Source organism: Cheilinus undulatus, linkage group 15 (genome assembly GCF_018320785.1).
Source record: "Cheilinus undulatus linkage group 15, ASM1832078v1, whole genome shotgun sequence".
NCBI lineage: Eukaryota > Metazoa > Chordata > Actinopteri > Labriformes > Labridae > Cheilinus > Cheilinus undulatus.
The window spans coordinates 6,145,977-6,168,054 of NC_054879.1; the positions used below are offsets into that span (position 1 = coordinate 6,145,977).

The window sequence follows — 22,078 nt, forward strand, 5'->3', positions numbered from 1 at the left end:
AGAGCTCTTTTGTGCCAGGCATGGTTCACATCAGGCAATGCTTCTTGAGAAGAGCAAACTCAAAACTGGTGTGTGTTTTTTATAGGGCAGGGCAGCTTTAACCAACACACCCAATCTCATCACATTGATTGGACTCCAGGTTGGCTGACTCCTTGCTCCAATTAGCTCTTGGAGAAGTCATTAGCCTAGGGGTTCACATACTTTTTCCACCCTGCACTGTGAATGTTTACATGTTTTGCTCAATAAAAACATGAAAACATATCATTTTTTTGTGCAGTATTAGTTTAAGCAGACTGTGTTTGTCTATTGTTGTGAATTAGATGAAGATCGGAGAACATTTGATGACCAATTTACGCAGAAATCCAAGAAATCTCAAAGGGTTCACATACTTTTTCTAGCGACTGTATTACCTGTGCCCATTCATTCTGTAGAGCATTTATGAGGTCAGGCACTGATGTTGGATGAGGTCTGGCTTGGAATAACTGTCCCAGTTCATCCCAAAGGTGATCAATGAGGTTGAGGTCAGGGCTCTATGTGGGCCCACCAACTTATTCCACACTGAGCTCATCAAATCATGTCTCTATAGTCCTTGCTTTGTGCTCTGGGGTCATGTTGGACAGTCATGTTGAAACAGAAAAAAGGCTTTCCCCATACTGTTGCCACAAAGTTGGAAGCATAGCATTGTAGCATTGTCCAAAATGTCTTGGCATGCTAAGTATTATGATTATCCTTCACAGGAGGTAAGGGGCCTAGCCCAAATCCAGCTAAAACAGACCCATACAATAAACCTTTTCCCACCAAACTTAACAGTTGGTACAATGCAGTCAGGCAGGAATGTTCTCCCAGTTTTCCTATAACCAAAGCTTGACACTGGCTTGCATGCAGCCGCTCAGCCATGGAAACCCATTCCATGAAGCCCCTGCCACAGAGTTTTGCTGCCTGTGGAATTTTGGAACTCTTCAGCTATGGAATCAGAAGAGCACTGGCAACGTCTACGTACCGTGTGCCTTAGCATTCAACCCAATTCTGTGATTTTACGTGGTCTTCTACTTCATTGCTGTTACTCCTAAATGCTTCTACTTTCTTAAAATATCACTTACTATTGATTGTGGAAGCAAGGATGAAATTTTACAAACGATCTTATTGCAAAGGTGTCATCCATCACAGTACTAAGCTTAAAGTCACTGAGCTCTTCAGAAGAACCCATTAAGTATCACAAATGTTTGCAAATAGAGACTGCATGGCTGGGTGATTGATTTTATACACCTGTTGGAACAGATCTGATTGAAACACCTGAATTCAATAATAACCATACTGTTGTCCATGTAGTGTACTTCTGTCTACACTTTTTTTTCTTTACCTTTCAACTTATCTTCCTTATCACCTTCTTTCTCTCCATGTCCTGCACTTTTAACCTCTCAGTAACCACCCCTAAGCTCTTATCTCCGCCTTGGTGACACTTTCAGGACTAGGGGTTAAATGCATATTGATAGATGGACTGACTGATTTGGGCAAAGGTGCACAGACAGTGCAGATTAGCTTGCAGGCAGACGTGAAGTCATAAAACTCCTTAAATGAGAGGCAGACAGATGGACAGACAGGGCAGCTGGCATACTGACATGTTTTTTTAGGTTTTGCAGCAGAAGGGGAGAAGACAAAATGACTGAGGCAATTTAGAAAGGAGACACTGGAGACAAGTTCACCTCCTAGAGCGACTTAAAATAAGTTGTGTCAGGATAGGAAAACCAGAAGATGTATGGCTGATTGAAGAGCTGACAGAGAAGCAGAAGTTTGGCGTGCATTTGTGTGTGCACTCATACACAGACACAAACTCATGGCAGATATGGAGCCAAGAAGGCCAGAAGCAGAAATCCTAAACATGACGGGCATGTTAGTTAGACGCTTTCCACTGCTGACCACCCAAATTGACACGCACACACAGGCGTCAGCGTGGAGACCACCAGCACTCCGGCTTCATGTGTGCCCTCTGTGCAAGTATTTATGTACAGATCTGCTGTGTTTGATTCAGTCGGTCTGTCTCTGTGGTTGGTTGCACATGAACATTATCTCCAGGCAACAGGTCAACTCCAGGATTGGTTGTAGGCTGCTGAGCCCCACCCGCTCAACTGTGCATATCAATGATAAGTGTCATTATGATCCTCTGTGAGAGTAACACATTTAAACACAAGTGCATGCTTCAGCACACATTATTCTGAAGTGTTTAATGAAGTAAGAGTCATTGTGAGTTCTTTTGAAAATAATGCATATGTTTAATTAGTGTTTGTGCACAAGCATGCGTGAATTTATTCAGTATTCAGTCAATAAAAGTTTGAGAAACAAGGTGAGAGAGAAGGAAAAGAGACAGATGGGTAGATCATGTAGGGATGAGAAAGAAATGCAGACAGATGAAGAGACAGAGAGATAAAATGTAATACCTCATAATGCTAGCTATGTGGGCGACACATGTTTGTGTACTTGCTTTCCACTGAGCTCTAGACATCGATATCTATTAACAGGACTGGACTGGATTACCACGACTGCTGTGTGCGTGTGGATTTGTGTGCAAGTTAACTGAGCCCTAGCCCACTTAAAACTGTCACATGTCACTTCTATTCTGTTGCTATGTGATCTTTGGCTGAGACGGGGCTTTCTCTCCTCTCTTGTCCAGAATAGTTTTCAGCAGGTTTTCATGAATATTTTATCCAGTTAGTCAACAGAGTTGCTGGAGAAACTGGCAATAAATGCAGCATTAGAATTTGCTGATATTTTCTTATTAAAAGTCATGAAAAGAACATCGCAAACAAACAAACAACAAACTCGAGCATGATGTTCACAGAGCCAGCAGGTGGTTGATGATTTGTTTTATTCTGAGTGATTTCATGCTGAGAGGGAGGTTTAAACTGCATCTATGTAGTGGTTTCATGCAGGCAAACATGTTTGCTTTCACTTTCTATGGCTTCATCTATTGATGAAAATAGAAGAAAATGCCTCCAGACTTCTTTCTTTCGACCACACAATGGATATTGTCAAAATCTGTCAAGTACAGCTGGTACAGGACATTGACCTATAAATGCTTTGTTCTTCAAAAGAGACCTTTTTATACATACATGGAGCCTTTAGCTGGGCTTTTTCTGTTTGATTGGGTGAAGCTGTATTGCATTTATTCAAGCAGCTCTTCCATGTGTGCTGCTGAAATTCTTTTAACACCGTGACAGCCATCAGAAAATAAATGCTCTTATGTGAGGAAGAATTTATGTGAAATCTGTGGCCTTAATAGCACTGCTGTTGTTGGTCCTATCTCTTCAACCATTAGAGCAATATTCAAATTTCACTGAACAAACCTCCCATTGATAACTTTTTTTGTTTTTCAAAAATAAAAAACTCAAAATATGCTCTTCCAAATTGTTATGCAGAACAGAGTTTCAAAACATTTTACTAATTGTAAAGAACTGAAAATGGTCATTTGGTGAATTTGCAGCATTAGGAAGTCATATTTACTGAAATCAAAGCTATTTCAATCAAAAATATCTTAACAGGCCAAGCTCCATGTTGTAACATAGGAGCCCTTCTTTGATATCTCCTTCACTATTCTTGCATCCATTGAACTTGTGAGTTTTTGGAGAGTTTCTGCTTGAATTTCTGTGCTAGATGTCAGAATATCCTCCCAGAGCTGCTGTTTTGATGTGAACTGCCTCCCATCCTGATAGATCTTTAGCTTGAAGATGCTCCAAAGGTTCTCAACAGGGTTGAGGTCAGGGGAGGATGGGGGCCACACCATGAGTTTCTCTCCTTTTTTGCCCATAGCAACCAATGCACAGAGGGATTCTTTTTCAGCATGAGATTGTGCATTGTCATGCATGAAGATCATTTTGCTGTGGAAGGTACTGTTCTTTTTTTTGTACCATGGAAGGAAGTGGTCAGTCAGAAACTCTATATACTTTGTCGAGATCATTTTCACATCTTCAGGGACCCAAAAGGGGCCTACCAGCTCTCTCCCCACCATTCTGTCCCAAAGCATGACTCCGCCACCTCCTTGCTTCCTTCCGGAACATTGTAATATTCCTAATAATTGAAAACTTCTGATAAACTCCTGTATAACCATGAATAATTTAGAAGTTCTACCATTCTTTCTTTTTAGACGAGGCCCGCTGGATCCAGCTGACCACCCAATGCAGCCCTGGTCAGGCCATTACCCCGCACCCCAGGCACCACAAGCATACCAGCAGTCTCCATCGTACCCAAACCCCCACTCTGGACCATCTTACGCAGGTTACCAACCTGGCCAGCCGTATGCACGGCCAGTGGACCCTCGGGGCATCGACCCAGGGTACTACCCTCACCCAAGGTAAACAGATGGGCAGAAGCTGAATTAAATTGTGAACCCCAAAAAAAGTTAGGGGTTGGAAATAAATTGGAAATCACTTGTCTGCACCTTCTTCTTTCTGGTATTATGTTAATGTCTTGTTGGTTGTTTCCTGTTTTTAGCTCTCAGCAGAGAGGTCCCCTGCGGCAGGACGTTCCCCCCTCTCCTATCCCCCCTCTTCGTGGTCTAAGATATGACACTATGACAAGAGGAACCGGGGGAGGAGGCTACAGGTAGGGGGTGTTTGGAAGAAGAAGAAGACTCCAGGTAAAGTTCTACAATCAATTTTTTTATTTTTTAACATTTAATGAGTATTTTAGCATATTATTTCTATATCAACGGTGCAGACTTTAAGACCTCTAGATTTACTCTGTCCTGCATAAATGAGAGAACCTGTCTGATATGTTACAGGCACATGATGGATCCCAGTCCAGACCAACATGGCTATACTGGGAAAGGAGGAAGACACCAACACCAAACCAACCAGAGACAGAAGAATGCCATGACTGCAGCTGTGTAGACCCATCATGTCCAGAGATGAACATCACATTCCTTACTGCTTTGTGTTGTGTAGCTCTCAAGCTCCTGGTACTGCAATGAAATAGAGTTGACACCTCTAAACGGTGTGATTGAATCACCATCATTATCAAACACTGTGTAAGCCGTTTGAAGTATATGGTAATACACAGACAAGCAAGGTAAAGGAGGTTAATTACAGCGTGGCCTGGGTGTGCACAATATCTTGTTGTTTGAAGTCATTTAAATTGCTTTAAGTCATCAGAGAGTAAAACTTTGGCAGAGTATTACAATTCACTCTGCTCTGCTCTAAAGTGGGTTTAGATCCATTTAAATTAAGGCAGTAAAAGAGCACCAACAGTTCTACTCACTCATTTTGAATCAGGCAGTTTCATTGCTGCAACTGCAAAGCAAGACAATTTAATGTTTTTTATACAAACACACAACCTGTTTGGCTGCCCTCTGGCTATGCTAGGTGGGCATTTAGAGAGATAAGTAAATACCAGTGTTTTGGTTGGTTAACCCCAAAATTTAATCCTTGAGAATGAAACAAGTCTGTGTTGACTGAAAGTGTTTGTAAGGTATTATTTGAGCTCTCAAGGTTAATGTGAGAAGAAGTCTAAATGTTTCTGCATCTAAAACAGGGGTGTCCAAACTTTATCCACAGAGGGCCTCATACAGAAATATATTAGGATAGTGGGGCTACCTTCATATTCCTCGCCATGAGGATTTTAAAGTTAGTAAGGCTAATCCAATGTAAGTTAATATATGCTTAGCAATTGAGTATGCCTAAATGGCTAGTTAATGGCTGACAGGGCAAATAGACCGTCATTTTCAAATTTCAGGGGGCCCCGTTTAACCCTGGGTACCACTGGCTTTGCCTCTGAAAAGTTATTGGTGCTATTTGCTGTGATAATCCATCAGGACTTTATTAATCAAGATATCTTGTCAAATTGTTAGTTTACAGATTTAACTTGGTAGCACTGCCTTGTGCTGAAAACAAATACAATACAGTTAAGCCCAAGTTTCATGTTTTAATGTGGACCATATTTCATTTTATCTCAGGAATTTGCTGCAGGCCAATAAAAAATGGGCCATAGTTCGGACACCCCTGATATAAAACTGAGAGAGCAGCATGCTGGTCTAAAGAAGCTTTCTCTATCCTGTAACTGTTACTAAAGAAAAGTGACTACACATTCAAAAGGGATACATCCCTTCATTGGAGATTGTCTAAATGACCTCTTTAAAGCCAAAGCATTTGAACCATAGACACATCTTTCTGTAGTATACATTTTTCTCACTCCCCTAATAGGGAGAGTACCACTTTTAACATATACCACTTTGTAAGGTTACACATTTTATACCTGTTACTGATCCTGACTGATTATAGTGTTTTATCAATGATTTACAGAGAAGGTTTGAATAAAGTTCACTGAAGCACACTGTTATTTGAAATAGATACTGGAGTACAGGACTGGGTTCGAGCCAAGTCTGAGAGGATGTCTGGCAGCATGTACAGATAGCCTTGTTCCTGTTTTTAAAGAAATCTTGTGGGAAAAGTTACACTGTTCAGGTGCAACAATAGAAACAGCATCCATCTGTGTTAAGGAAATATAACCACTAGAATGTGTTCTACAGAAAAAGAAAAGTAAATTTCCATCTACTTGAATGTATCTGTGTGTATGTAGTAGAGAAAATACAGTTCTGGGCTGAACTTTTTGGAAAATTTGGGCCCAAAACTGCAGCTGATATACAGGGGTCTGGCTGCAGACCATTCATCTATGATGGCCACTGTCACAGACGATTCATCTGAGAAACCATATATCTCAGGAAGGAGGTGCTGTAATATGCCGCTACAACGTAGTTCCAGTTTAAGATTTTTTTAATTCAATTTTAATCATCAAACAAAGCCTGGAAGTTACATTCATAAAATAATCACATTGTAGACATTACAGATTAAGCAACATTTCATTAATAAAAGAGAGATAAACGTCAGAGGTCTAATCTGAGATTAAATTATGTACAGACCCATTTTAGAAGTAGTTACATGAATTGTGGCTTGCTTTAGCATTGTTAGCTTAAGCTAAAGCTAACATAGCTATGATAGCTTAGTAATTAATATTACTACATAAGCCAGTGTAGCTGCACTAGCTTTAGCAAGGTGAGCTTTAGAAAAGTAGCCAAAGTTAATGTAGCTAGGTAGATAACATATCTGCATAGCTTATATGGTCGCTTTGTGGGCTAAGCTTATGTTAACAAAGAAGCTAAATTAGCTACATAGCTCAGTTATTCTTAGCTAAGTTAACTTTAGCAGGGTGAGCTTTAGCAAATGTAGCTACAGCTTAGCTATGTAATAACATATCTATGTAGCTTACATAATTGCTTTGTGAGCTTAGCTTAACTTTCGCTATGTAGCTCAATTATCTATAGCTAAGTTAGCTTTCGCAACATGAGATTTGGCAAATGTAGCTAAAGCTAAGGTAGATAGCCTAGCTACATTAGCTGCATTAGCTTCACTGCTAACAGAGCAATGTTAGCTGCATTAGAATGGAGAGCTAGCTTTTTCCTGGTAGCAGACTGTTTACCGGGCTTTACTGAACATTTTGTAACAAGGTTTGGCAAATCAGGTTTTAAGTTTTGGTATCCTAACTTTACCTTAATCCTGAGTTATGGAACATCAGGCCCTGTGATTAATGCTTAGCGCCCCACATGCCTAAAACCGTCACTGTCATATAGATTCTCCAATCAGATTTTGGAGTCTCCTAAATGAAAATTTTCCTGCAATGACTGTTTCAATTTCTTTCATCACAGTTTCTGTCAAGCTGTGTTGCTCCTTTATCACCCACTATTTTCACCGATTGTTTACACATTTACTTGCTATTATATGGTAGCTAAGCTCTGTGAGCTGTGAAGTGGATGCAAGCGATGCACAGAATGATTGTTTTTCAGTCACGTGAAGTTAATGCAGTGGGTGATGTTGGTGGCTACACTTTTGATTTAGACAGTCTCTGCATTTTGTACGGGTCTATAGGACACTACATTTTCTTTAAATGCTGTACAGGTATTTAAACCGCCAGACACTTTAAGGTACATTGTAACAATTATTTGTCCACAACCCATGGAGTTGGTCTGTACTTCTGTGTCACCAGGGTACAAGAAGATTTTGCTAACTTTTTTGGCTCACTTTTGAAAACCAAATTTGGGCACAAATGCTAATATTAACCTATATAAACTTATATTCTTGAAAAAATGTTTAAGAACAGAACAACCATACAATTACTTAAACTATGTCAAAAAGCAAGGGATATGCATAGCAAAACAATATGATATCAGTGATGAAACCAAACTCTGACGTCTACAGCTGCCTTTCCTCTTCTGAAGTATATTCTTGCATTTCAACAGTATTTTTAAAACTTTGCTTTATAACATCTTTATGATCAGAGAAGAGCAGATATGCAAAAATGGTGCTTTCACTATAATAGAGCATGTTCAATTAACTGTGCAATACAACCAAAAGCCATAATTGGTCAACAGGTTGATTATTTTATGCGACTTAAGTATAACCACTATGATGCATCGCTGGATAATGCAGTCTTGCACCATTTCAGGCTGGAGTAGAGTAGATGTAGTCTGTAAAAACATGATTTAACTGTTGGGTCAAACTTTTTTAACCAAGCCAGTTTTATTCAGTAGCAGCCTCTTTTCTTTGTGTTGTCTGTGTATGCCATGTACCGTGGTTATAAACGTAATGGATGATCACAGCACATGTCTGTGACCTGATGGTGTGGGCGTCACTGTGGGTAAAGTGGACACAAGTCCTTCTGAAACATGGATCAGGCCTCTGAGTGCTCTTCTCATTGCTGCACCATGGTGTATATCCATTTAGCCACTTACTGAACCATCAATTAAGTGTAACTAAGAGTTAGAGCCTAGCTTAACATTTCTGTGTTTCGCTCCACAAAGCTCAGCAGTATTCATTTCAATGGAGATTAAACACTTAAAATGACATTTCAGGATTAGGTGAATTGCTTTTCTGTTAATGTGACTGAGGATGAAATCCCACTGAAGTGAATGTTGAGTGTCATTTAACTGAAACCAGTGAAAAGAATGTGAAGTAGATTTAATTTAAAAACCATCTCAAGTTTTCGTTTCATAGATCTGTATCGTGATGAAAGAGGAAAGTAGGCGAGCAGGTAGGAGGCATGAGTTAAAGATTTAGACAAAAAACAATAAAGAGTTGGAGGAAAGGATGAGAAACAGTGGTTTTGGGGAGATAATGAAGGAAAAAAGAATGTAGGGAGGGAGGAAGCATTTTGCTTAAGTGATATTGAGAAACAAATATCAGACTGAAGTAAAGGGGGAAGGAAGGTGAAAGAAATTGTGATAAGATGCAGTGCAATGACCCAAAAGCCTTTGTGGTTTATATGAGTTTAAATCAGAGTTTTCAAACAAAAGCAGAAAAAAGAAAAGATGAAAAGTTCCCAAAAATCTGGGCGTTAGTTGATCTTCAGTAGGAGGAGGGTCACTGGAGTGGGCTTGTATCGATTGGATATAGTGACTCTGGGAATTACTAACAAGTACTTTCTTGTGCTATTATGACTCTAAGCATCAGTTTAAAATGAAACTTCCAAATAAATAACACTGTTAAAATATTACTGAATGTACCAAAATATGCCACTTTTTTTGAGGTTGTCTCTGTGGTCGACTCGCATATCAAGAAAATAGAGCCAACAGCGAAATAATAGAAAAAACTCTTTGAGATCTTTCACTTCAAAGCTCTGTGTTTCCAACAGCTAGCAATTACTCATCAGTAATGATAGAATAGTCTGCCTAGTATCAGTCTAGATGTGGTCAAAAGTCAGTTGGTCAAATAAAGTCGGTTAATGTCCTGGATTACAGTACAAGTTCTGTGCAAGAAGATCTAAAAAGAAAAACTATGCAAACCCTTTCAAAGAGGACATGCAAGACTTAGGCATCCCATTATCTCGGGATTCGATTATTGATAATGACTTACTTTTATGGCAGGATCAGACTACTTGCTTTTATTTGTCTGTTTCAATTGCATCACGGTAGACTTGTCTTTAATCAGGTCCTTTCTTGGCTTACAGACTGGCAGTGCTACAGGCATGATCCCAACCAGTCATGAAATGCTATCGTATCTAGTACCTTCACAACCGAAAGAGTCCCTAGGTCGTTTGGGAGGCGGCTCAAGGAGTGCCAAACACGGCTAAAACAAAAGCGCTCTGTGTGATGCTCATTTAGTTCTCGAACAAGCAAGGACAATTAAGAAATACTGGATTACTCATTATGTATCAATAAGAGGACAGTATGGACTGGCTATCCCTTCAAAAGAAGGGATGAAGTATGGATGTGATAATATGTCCAGAAAAATGCATATGTGCAATGTTGGTCAGCGTCAGGATACAAGTTGCTGATGTCAAGGCAGGGTTTCAGAACAAACAGATCCATCCATTCATCTTCTTCCCCTTGTCTGGGGTCAGGTCGTCACGGCAGCACAGCGAAGCAAGTTAACCCAGATGTCCCTCTCCTGAGCAAGACTTCCAGTGTTTCCTGAGGGACTCCAAGGTGCTCCTAGGCCAGATAAGATAAATAATCCCTCAAACAAGTTCTGGGTCTGCCTCAGAAACTCTTCCCAACAAGACTTGCCCAGAAGACCTCCACAGGGAGGGGGCCAGGAGGCATCCTGATCAAGTGCCTGAACCAGCTCAGCTGACTCCTTTCAATTTGAAAGAACAGTGGCTCTACTTCAGGATCCCCCTGGTTGCCCAAGCTCTTCACCTTATCTCTTAAGGCTGAGCCCAGACACCCTCCATTTTGACCTTACTCTTTCAATCATTACCCAGAGCCATGTGTAACAGTTGGAGCATAGATCAGCCAATAAGTTGAAAGGTTTTCCTTCCGGCTAAGCTACCTCTTCACCACACTGTACAATGGTACAGTGCTGATTATCATACCAGCTGCTTCGCATGCAGCTGCAAACCATTCCATTGCCTGCTGGAAGTCCCCAGCCGAGAAAGCCAACAGAACCACATCATCTGCAAACAGCACTTTTGAAATTCTGAGCTCCCCGAGCCTGCTTGCATACGTCACAACTCCGCAGCACCTGAAAGTGCTGCCTGTGGTTTCTGATTGGTCCCGTCACTTTCTAACCGGGCCCAAACAGTTCAGACTGGAGCTTTGCAAGATGGATTCACCAGTGAGAAACACAGAAATGGGTGAATTCATCTGCTATGCAAGCTTAGGCAAAACTTGCACAATCTGATAAGGCCTTTAGTCTTGAGCACTTCACTTATTATAATAGGAAAACCAGGGCTAAGATAGCAAGATAAATGCATCTCAATACCAATAAAACAAAGAAAATCTACTCTGGGAAATGATCGTCATAAACTAAATTGATAGAACATGTCCCAAAAGGGCTTCTGCAGTTTTCGGTCTTGTTGTACAGAACTTAACTGTCTCAAAACAGCAGTGTGTTTTAAACTTCCAGGACCTTATTTCAGAGATGACACATTAGAATTAATGATCTAAACTGTTGAGATTAAACGTCTGAATCTGTAGCCACTAAACCAAAACAAACTCTACTGAGCATTACCAAAAGGTCAGTGTAGGTTGGATTAATACAATCAATCAAAGAGTGAGCAAGAAGTAAACAAGAAAATTATCAGCTGGGGGGGGGGTCACCTGGTCAACTTTGGTATCATGAAATAAAGAATGTATTGCACCTCTTTTGGGCTGAATGATCAGAATCAATGCATAACTGTTGGTATGAATGCTGGGTCAGTGCCTGGTAAAGCTTTGTAGAGCTGCAGTGTATTGAGATGTGAACATTACATGAAGTAGTATTGCTGTTACACTTATGTTAGCACACAACACATGTATGTAACTCCTCACAAGCATTTATTTTTGTGTTTTAACGATAGTCTGTGTTGTTGATTTGGCAGAACAGTTGCAGAGTGTTTGATCATTGATACCATGCTGAACACGACACTACATGCTTTATATTGCTTTTTCCCAAAATGTACTTCATTTTAACGTTTCTTTTTTTACATTGCAGTTTTTTAAATACATTTTCCGTCCAAGTATTTAAGCATACAGATGACTATAAAAATAGAAAACAACTACAAAAAAAAAAAAAAAACATTGCATAGCATGGTTAAACCAGACACTCTGTTACTGTGGCTGTGTTTTTTGGCAGTATGGTGTGACTTGCACAAGCTGAAGGTACTAACTAGAGTCCTGCATATGAAGACTCCTGGTACTCCTGATTTTCCTGTGGAGGGAATCAGTTTATGAAGGAACCAATAAAACAACCTCTTTGTCTTAGAAGTATAACATTCTCAGTTAGACTGCCTGTAACCAAAAATCCAGGAAAAAACCTCTAATTTTATAAAGACACAATAACAATGATTTGTATTACTGTTTCCTACATTTTTATATTTATATATAGAACATCTCTTTTGCATTAAAAAATTCAGTTGAAAAGCAGATTTGTCCAAGATGTCATACTTTAAATGTTTTAACGTTCTCTTCTTTTTTAAGCTACAATGCCTGCCCAGCACATCTGCTAAGGTTAATTAAATATGAGTCAGGAGAAATGATTTCCCTCATGTCCCCCATACACGCCAAGGTGAATCATTAACATTGCCAACCCAATTTAGTCCATCATTTAAGCTGCTGATAAATTGTACCTTTGTGATAAGAGATAGATGTTGGCCTCCAATTACTGCAGGACTAATTATCAATTTAAAAAAAGGAGATAAGGTACCAAGATTGCAGCATAAAGTTTTTTAGATTCTCTGGCGTAGTGCCATCACACTGCTGGGTCAGATCCCTCCCTGCCATTATTAAGCATTTAGTCACGGGCTGTGGCTTAAGGTGCCTCTTATTTATGAGACTCTGTGGGTGCTGGACTTGTGCTGCAATCACAGAAGTTAGTAGTAATGAGACACAGAGGCCAAGGGAATGTTTTATCAGTCGAGGCTTAATTAGCATATCCCAAACCTCTCAGCCAATCGGGAGTGAGAGAAGAAATAATTTAATTCTCAGGAGTCACTGCCAAGGTTTGTGCTCGGTGTGTAGTATTGATTTGGAAAGTGTGTCTGCGTGTTTGCATATTGCCAGAGTTCTAATACTGGTTACAAGGGCTATTTAAGAAGCAGTGTTTGTGTGAATATATGTCAGAACTTAAATTAGTTCAAGAGCTTTATGCAGAGTACTTCTGGACTCTCCCTGGATGAATATTTCACTAATAGAGAAATGAAAGGACTGAACAGCTTGTCCTCTGTCTGATTACCTTACTGGTAAACTTTTGATTCTTTTTTCCATACTGACTGGTAGGTTGACTTGTCCTAACATTTAATGGTTTGTATTTTAAAAATTAGCTTATTTACATTGATTCCGATGTGGTCCTCTCTGTTGCTCATGTTGAAATGGGCAAGGAACAAGGAAATGGGTAGATGACAAGGTATCAGGAGTGTGTGAGTGTATTCCCTTGATTTTCTTTGACTTTCCTCACTCAGCGGAGCTTGTTGGTTTGCTTTGCAAAGTACAAAGTGCCAGAGTTCTATTTATCTGGATTCAAATAAGGCATACGATATAGTATTTACAAGAGGAGCCTGAAGTTCACTGGGTGGAAAAAGTTTTATGGGGGCATTTTATGCCTTCATTTATAGAGAAGGAGAGTAGACAGAGTTGGAAACAGGGATGAGAGAGTTTGGGAGAGACATGTGGGAAAGGAGCCACACGTCAAACTTGAACCCAGGCTGCCCACGTACAGGGTTGCACCTCAACTGCTAGGCTATCTGCACCCCGAGAATGAAACATTTAATGGATGCAGTGTGGGCCGTGAGCATGAAATGCTCTGCAATGCAACCTGATTTAAATGGTAAAACAAACTGAGCTTTTACAGCACTTTTTCAAGTCATCTGACTACCCAAAGTGTTTTTACACCCATTCACATACTGATTGCAGGGGTGACAGGGCTGTCAGCATTAATGCATTAATTGCATGACTATTAAGGTCCCTTATTAATCACATTAAGCCCATGAATGTATTGCCCTTTTCTGCACACTTTGACACTACAGCTTCTCCCTGCATCTACAGCTATGCAAAATAAGTCCACCACTAAACCTTAATCTAACTTCACTTAAAACGTTCACAGACATCTTAGTGGACAAGCCAGAAGTCTTGGGTATCAAACATTTTTTTCTTTTTACTATTCCCTTATTTCCTTTTTAATCCAACTTCAATCTACTCAAAGTTCCTGTTTTCTCTCACAATAAAAGGTCTCCATCCAAACAGGAAATCTGTTAATATTTACAGAAAGACTCAGAAAACAGAATTTGAGCACCATTTATTCAGCACAGCATCACAGTTTTAGTGTTATAGATGTGAAATAATTTGCTATAGCTAATGCTAGTAGTGCCTGTGCGAAATGTGGTCGTATTTCATGGACAGTGGAACTTGGTGGATAAAACTCATGCTGAGGCCAACTGCTCATAGTGCCAAAACATCTTCTCTACCAAGAAAGGCCTTCAGTGCAGTTCTTGCCCCTCTTTCAATAAAGAAATGCTGTCTTCATCTGATAAAGAAACTGTTGCTAAGGCTACAACCAAGCTAATAGCTTCACTGTCTTGCAATACAACTACACCCCGCCCATGACTGATTGCAAACATGCTGAAGAGGGGCAGGACAAGAGCTAAAGCATGTTTGCTACCAAGTAAAGCTCCCAGTGCCTTTCTCTTTCTTTCAATAAAGAAATGTGGTTCAAACTGCCACTATACTATAGTTACATGGCTAACTAACTGCCACACTGGTGGCAGCCATTGCTTGCTGGACCAGTTGAGAACCAGTGGTTCTCAACTGGTCCAGCATCAGGACCAACCAGTCTGTATAACAAAAGATCACATCCCAAGTTTCCAAAAATATTTCAATAATGCATGTTTAGTTAATTGACTATGCTGCAGTCTGGGGCATGTTTGGACAAAAACACCTGATATATATATAAAATGGGACAAAGCTGACAAATGTTAAACCCTCAATCCCCTCCATTATTTGCCAATTTTTGCCAATTTTCCAGAGAACTTGTGAAATAACTCCATTGTCATGGGAAAAGTAGCCATTTATTGTAGGAAAAGGAGATAAATAAGTTAAAATATTGATCAAACACTTGAATTTAACAAATTTCACAGTAAACAGAGTAAAATAAAAGGTATCGATGCATGTTGACTAAGGACTTTAGGACTTTTTCCACCATTTTTTCAGACATCTAGTCGCGACCCACTGAAGGCTGGTCTGCAACCCACTTTTGTGTCCCAACCCACCAGTTGAGAACAACTGAACTAAACCACCTCCCATAGCTACCACTTCATTTTCCTCAAATGGCGCTGATTGGTTTGGTCTGTTCTCAGCTGTGGCACAATCATTTCAGAATGGAGCTTTTCAACATGGATCTGCCTGAAAACAGACATGGAATCTGGCCAATCCACCTGCTTTCCAAGGTTAAAGCTTGTCCATTATATTTGTTGTTTTCTCCTCCAGACACATCCAGTGTTGATTTTTTATAAAGGTTCTATTCTGGGAGGCTTAAGTCTACTAGTCACATATGCAGAGTTAATGGCTTTTATGAATAAAGACTTGGCACAGTTCCTGTCTTTCCTGACAGATAGCTGACTGAGTGGCCTCGTGCTGGTTAATGATTTTACTGATGCTGTTTTTCAGAGTCTGTCAGACATCCTGATTGACTCACAATCTGACTATATGAACTGCCTTCTGACTGACTCGCTGTGTAATTGCTCCAACTTCCCTCCCAGGGCATATTTGGCATGCTGTAATTATTAGCAGTTATTATTAGTAGGTTTAATAATCATTGGAAGCCATTGTAATTAGGATTTCCTATTATGAGTGGCAGCCAGGGCGGATGTGTGTGTAACTGTGTGTGTGTGCCTGAGTCTACTTGGCAAGGTATTGTTCAGTTGTAGCTATTATTGGCAGCGTGCTTTGTGTTCCCTTGACTCCTGATTGTTTTCATGTACGTGTGCTTAAAGGCCATCCTTGAAACTGACAAACCTCCAAAATCCTCAATAATTATAGTCAACTTATGATCTTGTTTTCTCTCTGACTGATGATTCAAGCCTGACAGGAATGTATCACTTCAGAGCAGTTTATTTTCTTAGACTCTGACACACGTGCACTCCTGTCAATTTGAATGTCAATACAAATTTAACACAGTTCAGTTGCCTCAAGAACTTATGTGAGTTTAACTGTCATTTCATAAAACCAGTGATAGGAATTCAGGAAACATATTACCAGTGCAGACTGGCAGGAGTCAGACACAGTGTCAAATGCTATTTTTAATATACGTCAACTGATTCTATCATCACATATAACTTTTTTTGGTGGAAATACTGTTCTTTGGTTGAAGTTGAGTGAAAGTTTTTTAGCTTGAAATCAACATAACATAAGACAATATACTTGTAGGATAAGTTCTTAGTAACCTATAATACAGGTCTTAGGTGCCACACCATTGGAACCTTCAACAGGCCAAGGCTGTGGACCCGCAAACTCCAGGTAGCCAATGCTACAGAAACCCTACCCCATGGCCCCTCAAGTAACCCCTACCCAACTATTAGGTCTTTCAGAGCGGCAGGGCTCCATGCCCGTTCCAGTTCCCGAAACTAATTTTGAACCAGCGTTTAACGTTAATGAGCTGCCGAACTCCGCCCCTTTCACGATATAGATGTGGCTTAATGGAGTGACCTCTCCTGATCCTCTTCAGCACACAACTTCTGAAAGGTGGAGAAACTGTGAACTCTGTGAACAACCAGCTTCTTTAGCAATGACCTTTTGTGTCTTACCCTCCTTGTGGAGGGCGTCAATAACTGTCTCCTGAACATCTGTCAAGACTGCAGTCCTCCCCATGATTGTGTAGCCTACTGACCCAGACTGAGAGACCATTTAAAGGCTCAGAAAAACCTTTGCAGGTGTGTTGAGTTGCTGGTTAGGGTGTGACACCATGACTATCCAATATTGAACTTTTTCACAATATTCTAATTTTCTGAGACTCTAAATTTTGGGTTTTCATTATCTGTAAACCATTATCATCAACATTTCAAGAAAGAAAAAAAGGCTTGAAATATTTCAGTCTATGTGTAATGAGTCGTTATAATATATTGGCTTTACTTTCTGAAAAGTGACAAAAAATATTGAATTTTCTATTTTATTCTAATTTTTTTAGATGTACCTGTAAGTGACATCCCATTCTTAATCCATAGGGTCTAATATGACCTCAGTCCACCCTTTGCAGCTATAAGAGCTTCGACTCTTATGGGAAGGCTTTCCATAAGGTTTAGGAGTGTGTTTATAGGAATTTTTCACCATTTCTTCACAAGCGCATTTGTGAGGTCTTATACTGATGTTGGACGAGAAGGCCTGGCTCTCAGTCTCCGCTCTAATTCATCCCAAAGATGTTCTGTCGGGTTGAGGTCAGGACTCTGTGCAGGACAGTCAAGTTCATCCACACCAAACTCTCTCATCCATGTCTTTATGGACCTTGCTTTGTGCACTGGTGCACAGTCATGTTGGAACAGGAAGGGGCCATCCCCAAACTGTTCCCACAAAGTTGGGAGCATGGAATTGTCCAAAATCTCTTGGTATGCTGAAGCATTCAGAGTTCCTGTCACTGGAACTAAGGGGCCAAACCCAGCTCCAGTAAAACAAGCCCACACCATAATCCCCCCTCCACCAAACTTTACACTTGGCACAATGCAGTCAGACAAGAACCGTTCTCCTGGCAACCACCAAACCCAGACTGGTCCATCAGATTGCCAGATGGAGAAGCGCGATTGGTCACTCTGCATCTCCAGTGGCGGCGTGCTTTACACCACTGTATCCAATGCTTTGCATTGCACTGTGATGTATGGCTTGGATGCAGCTGCTCGGCCATGGAACCCCATTCCATGAAGCTCTCTACTCACTGTTCTTGAGCTAATCTGAAGGCCACATGAAGTTTGGAGATCTGTAGCCATTGATTCTGTAGAAAGTTGGTGACCTTACTCCACTATGCACATCAGCATTGGCTGACCCCCACATTTTACGTGGCCTACTGCTTCGTGGCTGAGATTCTGTCATTCCCAATCGCTTCCACTTTGTTATAATACCACTGACAGTTGACTGTGGAATATTTAGGAGTGAGGACATTTCACGACTGGACTTGTTGCACAGGTGGCATCCTATCACAGAACCACGCTGGAATTCACTGAGCTCCTGAGAGCGAGCCATTCTTTCACAAATGTTTGTAGAAACAGTCTGCATGCCTAGGTGCTTGATTTTCTACACCTGTGGCCATGGAAGTAATTAGAACACCTGATTTACATTATTTGGATGGGTGAGTGAATACTTTTGGCAATATAATGTATTTAGTGTTGAAAAGGGGTGTATTAGTTGCATTTGTTCCAAATCATCACAGTTCTGTGCATATAATCCCATGACAAATATGTCTAAACTATTAAAAAAAAGCAAAGCATGTAAAAGGTATTTCACCTGTATACGTGAAAAATGTAAGAAACTTCTTGAGACTGCTTTGTATGGTTGAAATCTGTTTTTCAACCAGCCTTTCTGGGGGTTTTGACACACAGGTTAGGATACAGGTGATGCACTGAATGTATTTTTAAAGGAGATTTAAGTTCAGCAAAATGTTTAAAGTGTGTGAATAGTAGTAGGAGAGTAGTAGAGAAGTGTACTGTAAACTCTATGCTAAATGTGCGTGCAGCTTGTGTTTATGTCCTCTGATCCACATCCTGACAGGGTCATGGACAGTGTATCAAGAACACTGAGTCTATCTCATTCTTGTGTGTCTGTTTAGGAGTCAAAATTACATTTCCTCAGTCCCCTGTGTACTGTAATGACTCGTAGTGAACTCAACCGGCAGCTGTTTCCCCCTTTCCCATCCTACGTACACACAAACACACACGTATACTAGAGCTCTGTCCCAGCGGCAACCTTGAGGTGTCTTCTTAGTCCGTTACATGCAGTGAGGTCAGAAACAGGGTAGGCAATGGGCTGTGAAGGCCAATTATGTTAGAAAAGCCAGAAATGAGTTTTTTTCTTCGTTCAGAGAGGGGAGATGTTACGTCTCATAGAGAGAATGTTGAAAATGAAGTTGTTTGGCCTGCTGAATGTCAATGACAACAACATTTAAACTTTCAAACATTTCTCTTAAATGTACTGAGAAGTTGTTATCTTGTCAGAGTTTGGCAGTGATGAAACAGGTACCAAATACATCAGACAGTACAATAGAACTTTTTGGATAGATTCCCATCTGAAAAATAAAGTGAGTGTGAGCATAAACTGACAAACACTGAGGCACCGGCTGCTTGTATTCAGCAACAGAAGGCAACTATCTTCATTTTAAAGCAACAAATGGACTTCTTTTATTTTCCTCTTTCTCTTTTTGAGGAGTGGACTCTGAGGAGTTTGACCAAGACGCTAATGAGGTGACTTGGAGGTGGCCATGAAGGGCTGCAGGATGGTACGGAGAAGCAGGTACTGTACACTAATTAGATGTAATAGAGGTGGCTGGGGTGGGGGAGGGTTGCAGGGGTTGCACTGAAACAACAGACTGGCTGAGAAGGAGGAGAGGAGAACGGATTATAAAATAACCTATATCTGCCCAGGGACTACAGATGGACATTAGCTAACAAGCTGAATCTAGTACAAAGCATCTTTTCTCTTTTTGAGACTAATGTAATTTTGTACATTGTCCCTAAAATAACCAAACTAAACTAAACTAAACTAAACTAAACTAAACTAAATGGTTGTGTATCATCAGTGTTTGAATTGCACAGTGGTGGCTGAGAATAGGCCACCAGAGTAGGATGCATTCAGTGCGAGCTGAGAAAGGGATTAACACTCCCATCTCTGTGAGCTTGTCTTTGAGTATGGTAGGTTGGATGGAGTTGAATGAGTTCAAAAAATCGAAGAACATGATTCTCACATAAAAGCCAGGTTCCTCCAGATGAGACAGGGCACAGTGAAGCATGAAGAGGATGGCATCATCCACTCCAATGTGTTCTTTGTATGCAAACTGCAGGGAATCGAGTTTGTCTTTGACCTCAAGCTTCAGTAGGCGTAGAATTAGCCGCTCCAGAGTTTTCATGGTGTGTGAAGTAAGGGATACTGAAGATACTGGTCATCCTGGAACCATTTACAAAACTCAGAACCAAAACCAACCTCACTTAGCCTCGGCAAGAGCATAACCTGGTCGACAGTGTCAAACCCTTTTGTTAAATCTATTAACAATGCAGCAGCGCATGTCTCTGCAGTAGCAATTATATCACATGTAACAGATGTAACGGCAGCAACGGCAATGTGATTAGCTCTGCACCCAGACTGGTATGGACTCAGGACGTCCTTACTGTAGAGGAATTAATTCATCCTATCACTAATTAATGAGTCAAGGATTTAAGCATGACAGGATAGATTGTGAATGAGATGATCATTTTATCCATATGCATTGGGACTACATGTACAGCCTTCCTGACCTGCAGCAGATGGAGAACTCTGAAGAGTTAACCACACTTTTGGAACAGCAGCAAACATATAGAATGGTAAAACAGCCACTACTTTTCCTTACATTCAGTATAGGACAGTTGTTCTTGTCTACATGTATGGAGCTGAAACTAGGGAAGTAGGCCACAGCTTCATTAGGCGTTCCCAGACATCACTTATTTTTTTCTTGTTTGGCTCGGTGCCTTTTATAACCATGACCAGAGGCATTCTGCTGGTTAGTCCATCTGTCGCTCCCATTTTGTGTACACATTCCCCCAGGAACACCTGGAGGGAACACCTTTAAGTTTGACGGAGCAGTCCAAGACTCCAGGATGAGCACATTACATTTAAAGGGTCAGAGGTCAAGGTCACAGTGAGCTCAGAGACTTACTGTATCCAATTCATTCATATATTTTATATTCATGATATGGTCGATTAATGCAAATAAAAAAGACATTCTGCAGCATGGCTGTGTAAGGAAACACCTCACATGGCTTATTCGTGTATTTCTTAAAGGGATACTTCAACATTTTGGCAAATCCGCCCATTGCTATAATTCCTATAGACTTACTAATAGGTTCGTTACCTTTAGTTGTCAGTGCAAGCTATTTTTAGATAGGCGGTGCTGAGTTAGGAGCTGCTCTGCCAACACAATGCAGTCTTATGGTATCCCGGCTTTCCCTCATCAAACTCATCAAATACACAATCCAACAACTCCAAAATGCTCTCGTGGACAAGCTGTGACCTGTACATTCACCACGCTATGAAATAATCATGAAACGTTACGAGACGGAAATGTTTTAAAGGTAAATGCAAAGCCGGAACTACACTCCAGACATGGCTGCTGCACTGTGTCACTACGCCCAGTGATTTACTCATGAAATAGTTCCGAGTATTTGCTTCATGTGTTGTAATGTTACATAATTATATGTTATTATTTCATAGTGTGGTGAAGGTGCAGATCACAACTGGTCACTAGCTAGAGACAAAAATCCACTGGAAAAGGAGAAGAGGAGAAGGTTTTGCTCTTCTGTCTACCTCAAAACGTTTCTACCATCGGCATCAAGGAGTGTTTTGATTGGTCAGATGTGTGCTCGGTGAAATGACGCTGCTGATGTGAAACCTTGCATTGACTTTCTACATGCTTGTAAAAATATTTGTTAGGTTAAAAGGTATCTCTAAATTGCCCATAGGTGTGAATGAGAGCCTGTTTCTTCATGGCATGTATACCAAAACTTAAACAGTGAAAGGCAGTCAAAAATGTTAGGATATAAAACAGGTTAAGCCTGCAGCTGAAGAAGTGTCAGGATGGGAACACTTTACTAACCACTTGTTCAGTTCAGCAGACTGAAGGCTTTTTATCAGATAATTTAGTCTGAACTCTTTTGTGCAGCTCTGATTGTCAACTTAACTTTACTCGGTATGCATTCTTAAAGATACACAATCTGGCACCTGTGCAAGTGTTCCTCATCTTCAGACGACGTATTAATCTTCACTGCTGCAGTGTTTGGTTTGTCAGGAGAAGCTGATAAAAGGAGAAATGACACCCATCAGGGAGAGAAGGCAAAGTGAAAGGAAACCGAGCTGCTGCTGGCTTTTCTCTTCAAATGTAATGAAGCTTCTTTATTCACC

The 22,078-nt window shown here is 40.5% G+C and overlaps 1 protein-coding gene across 2 annotated transcripts in view; it reads left to right on the forward strand.

The window, feature by feature from the left end:
• Positions 1-9,075, forward strand: part of pard3bb (par-3 family cell polarity regulator beta b) — a 368,918-nt gene extending 359,843 nt beyond the window's left edge. For both annotated transcript variants that reach the window (XM_041806626.1, XM_041806625.1), the window contains 3 exons: positions 4,139-4,345; positions 4,486-4,630; positions 4,775-9,075. In XM_041806626.1, the coding sequence (XP_041662560.1) occupies positions 4,139-4,345; positions 4,486-4,600 (322 nt within the window). In that variant the 3' untranslated portion in view covers positions 4,601-4,630; positions 4,775-9,075. The remainder of the gene's footprint in view (positions 1-4,138; positions 4,346-4,485; positions 4,631-4,774) is intronic.
• The last annotated feature ends 13,003 nt before the right edge of the window (positions 9,076-22,078 follow it).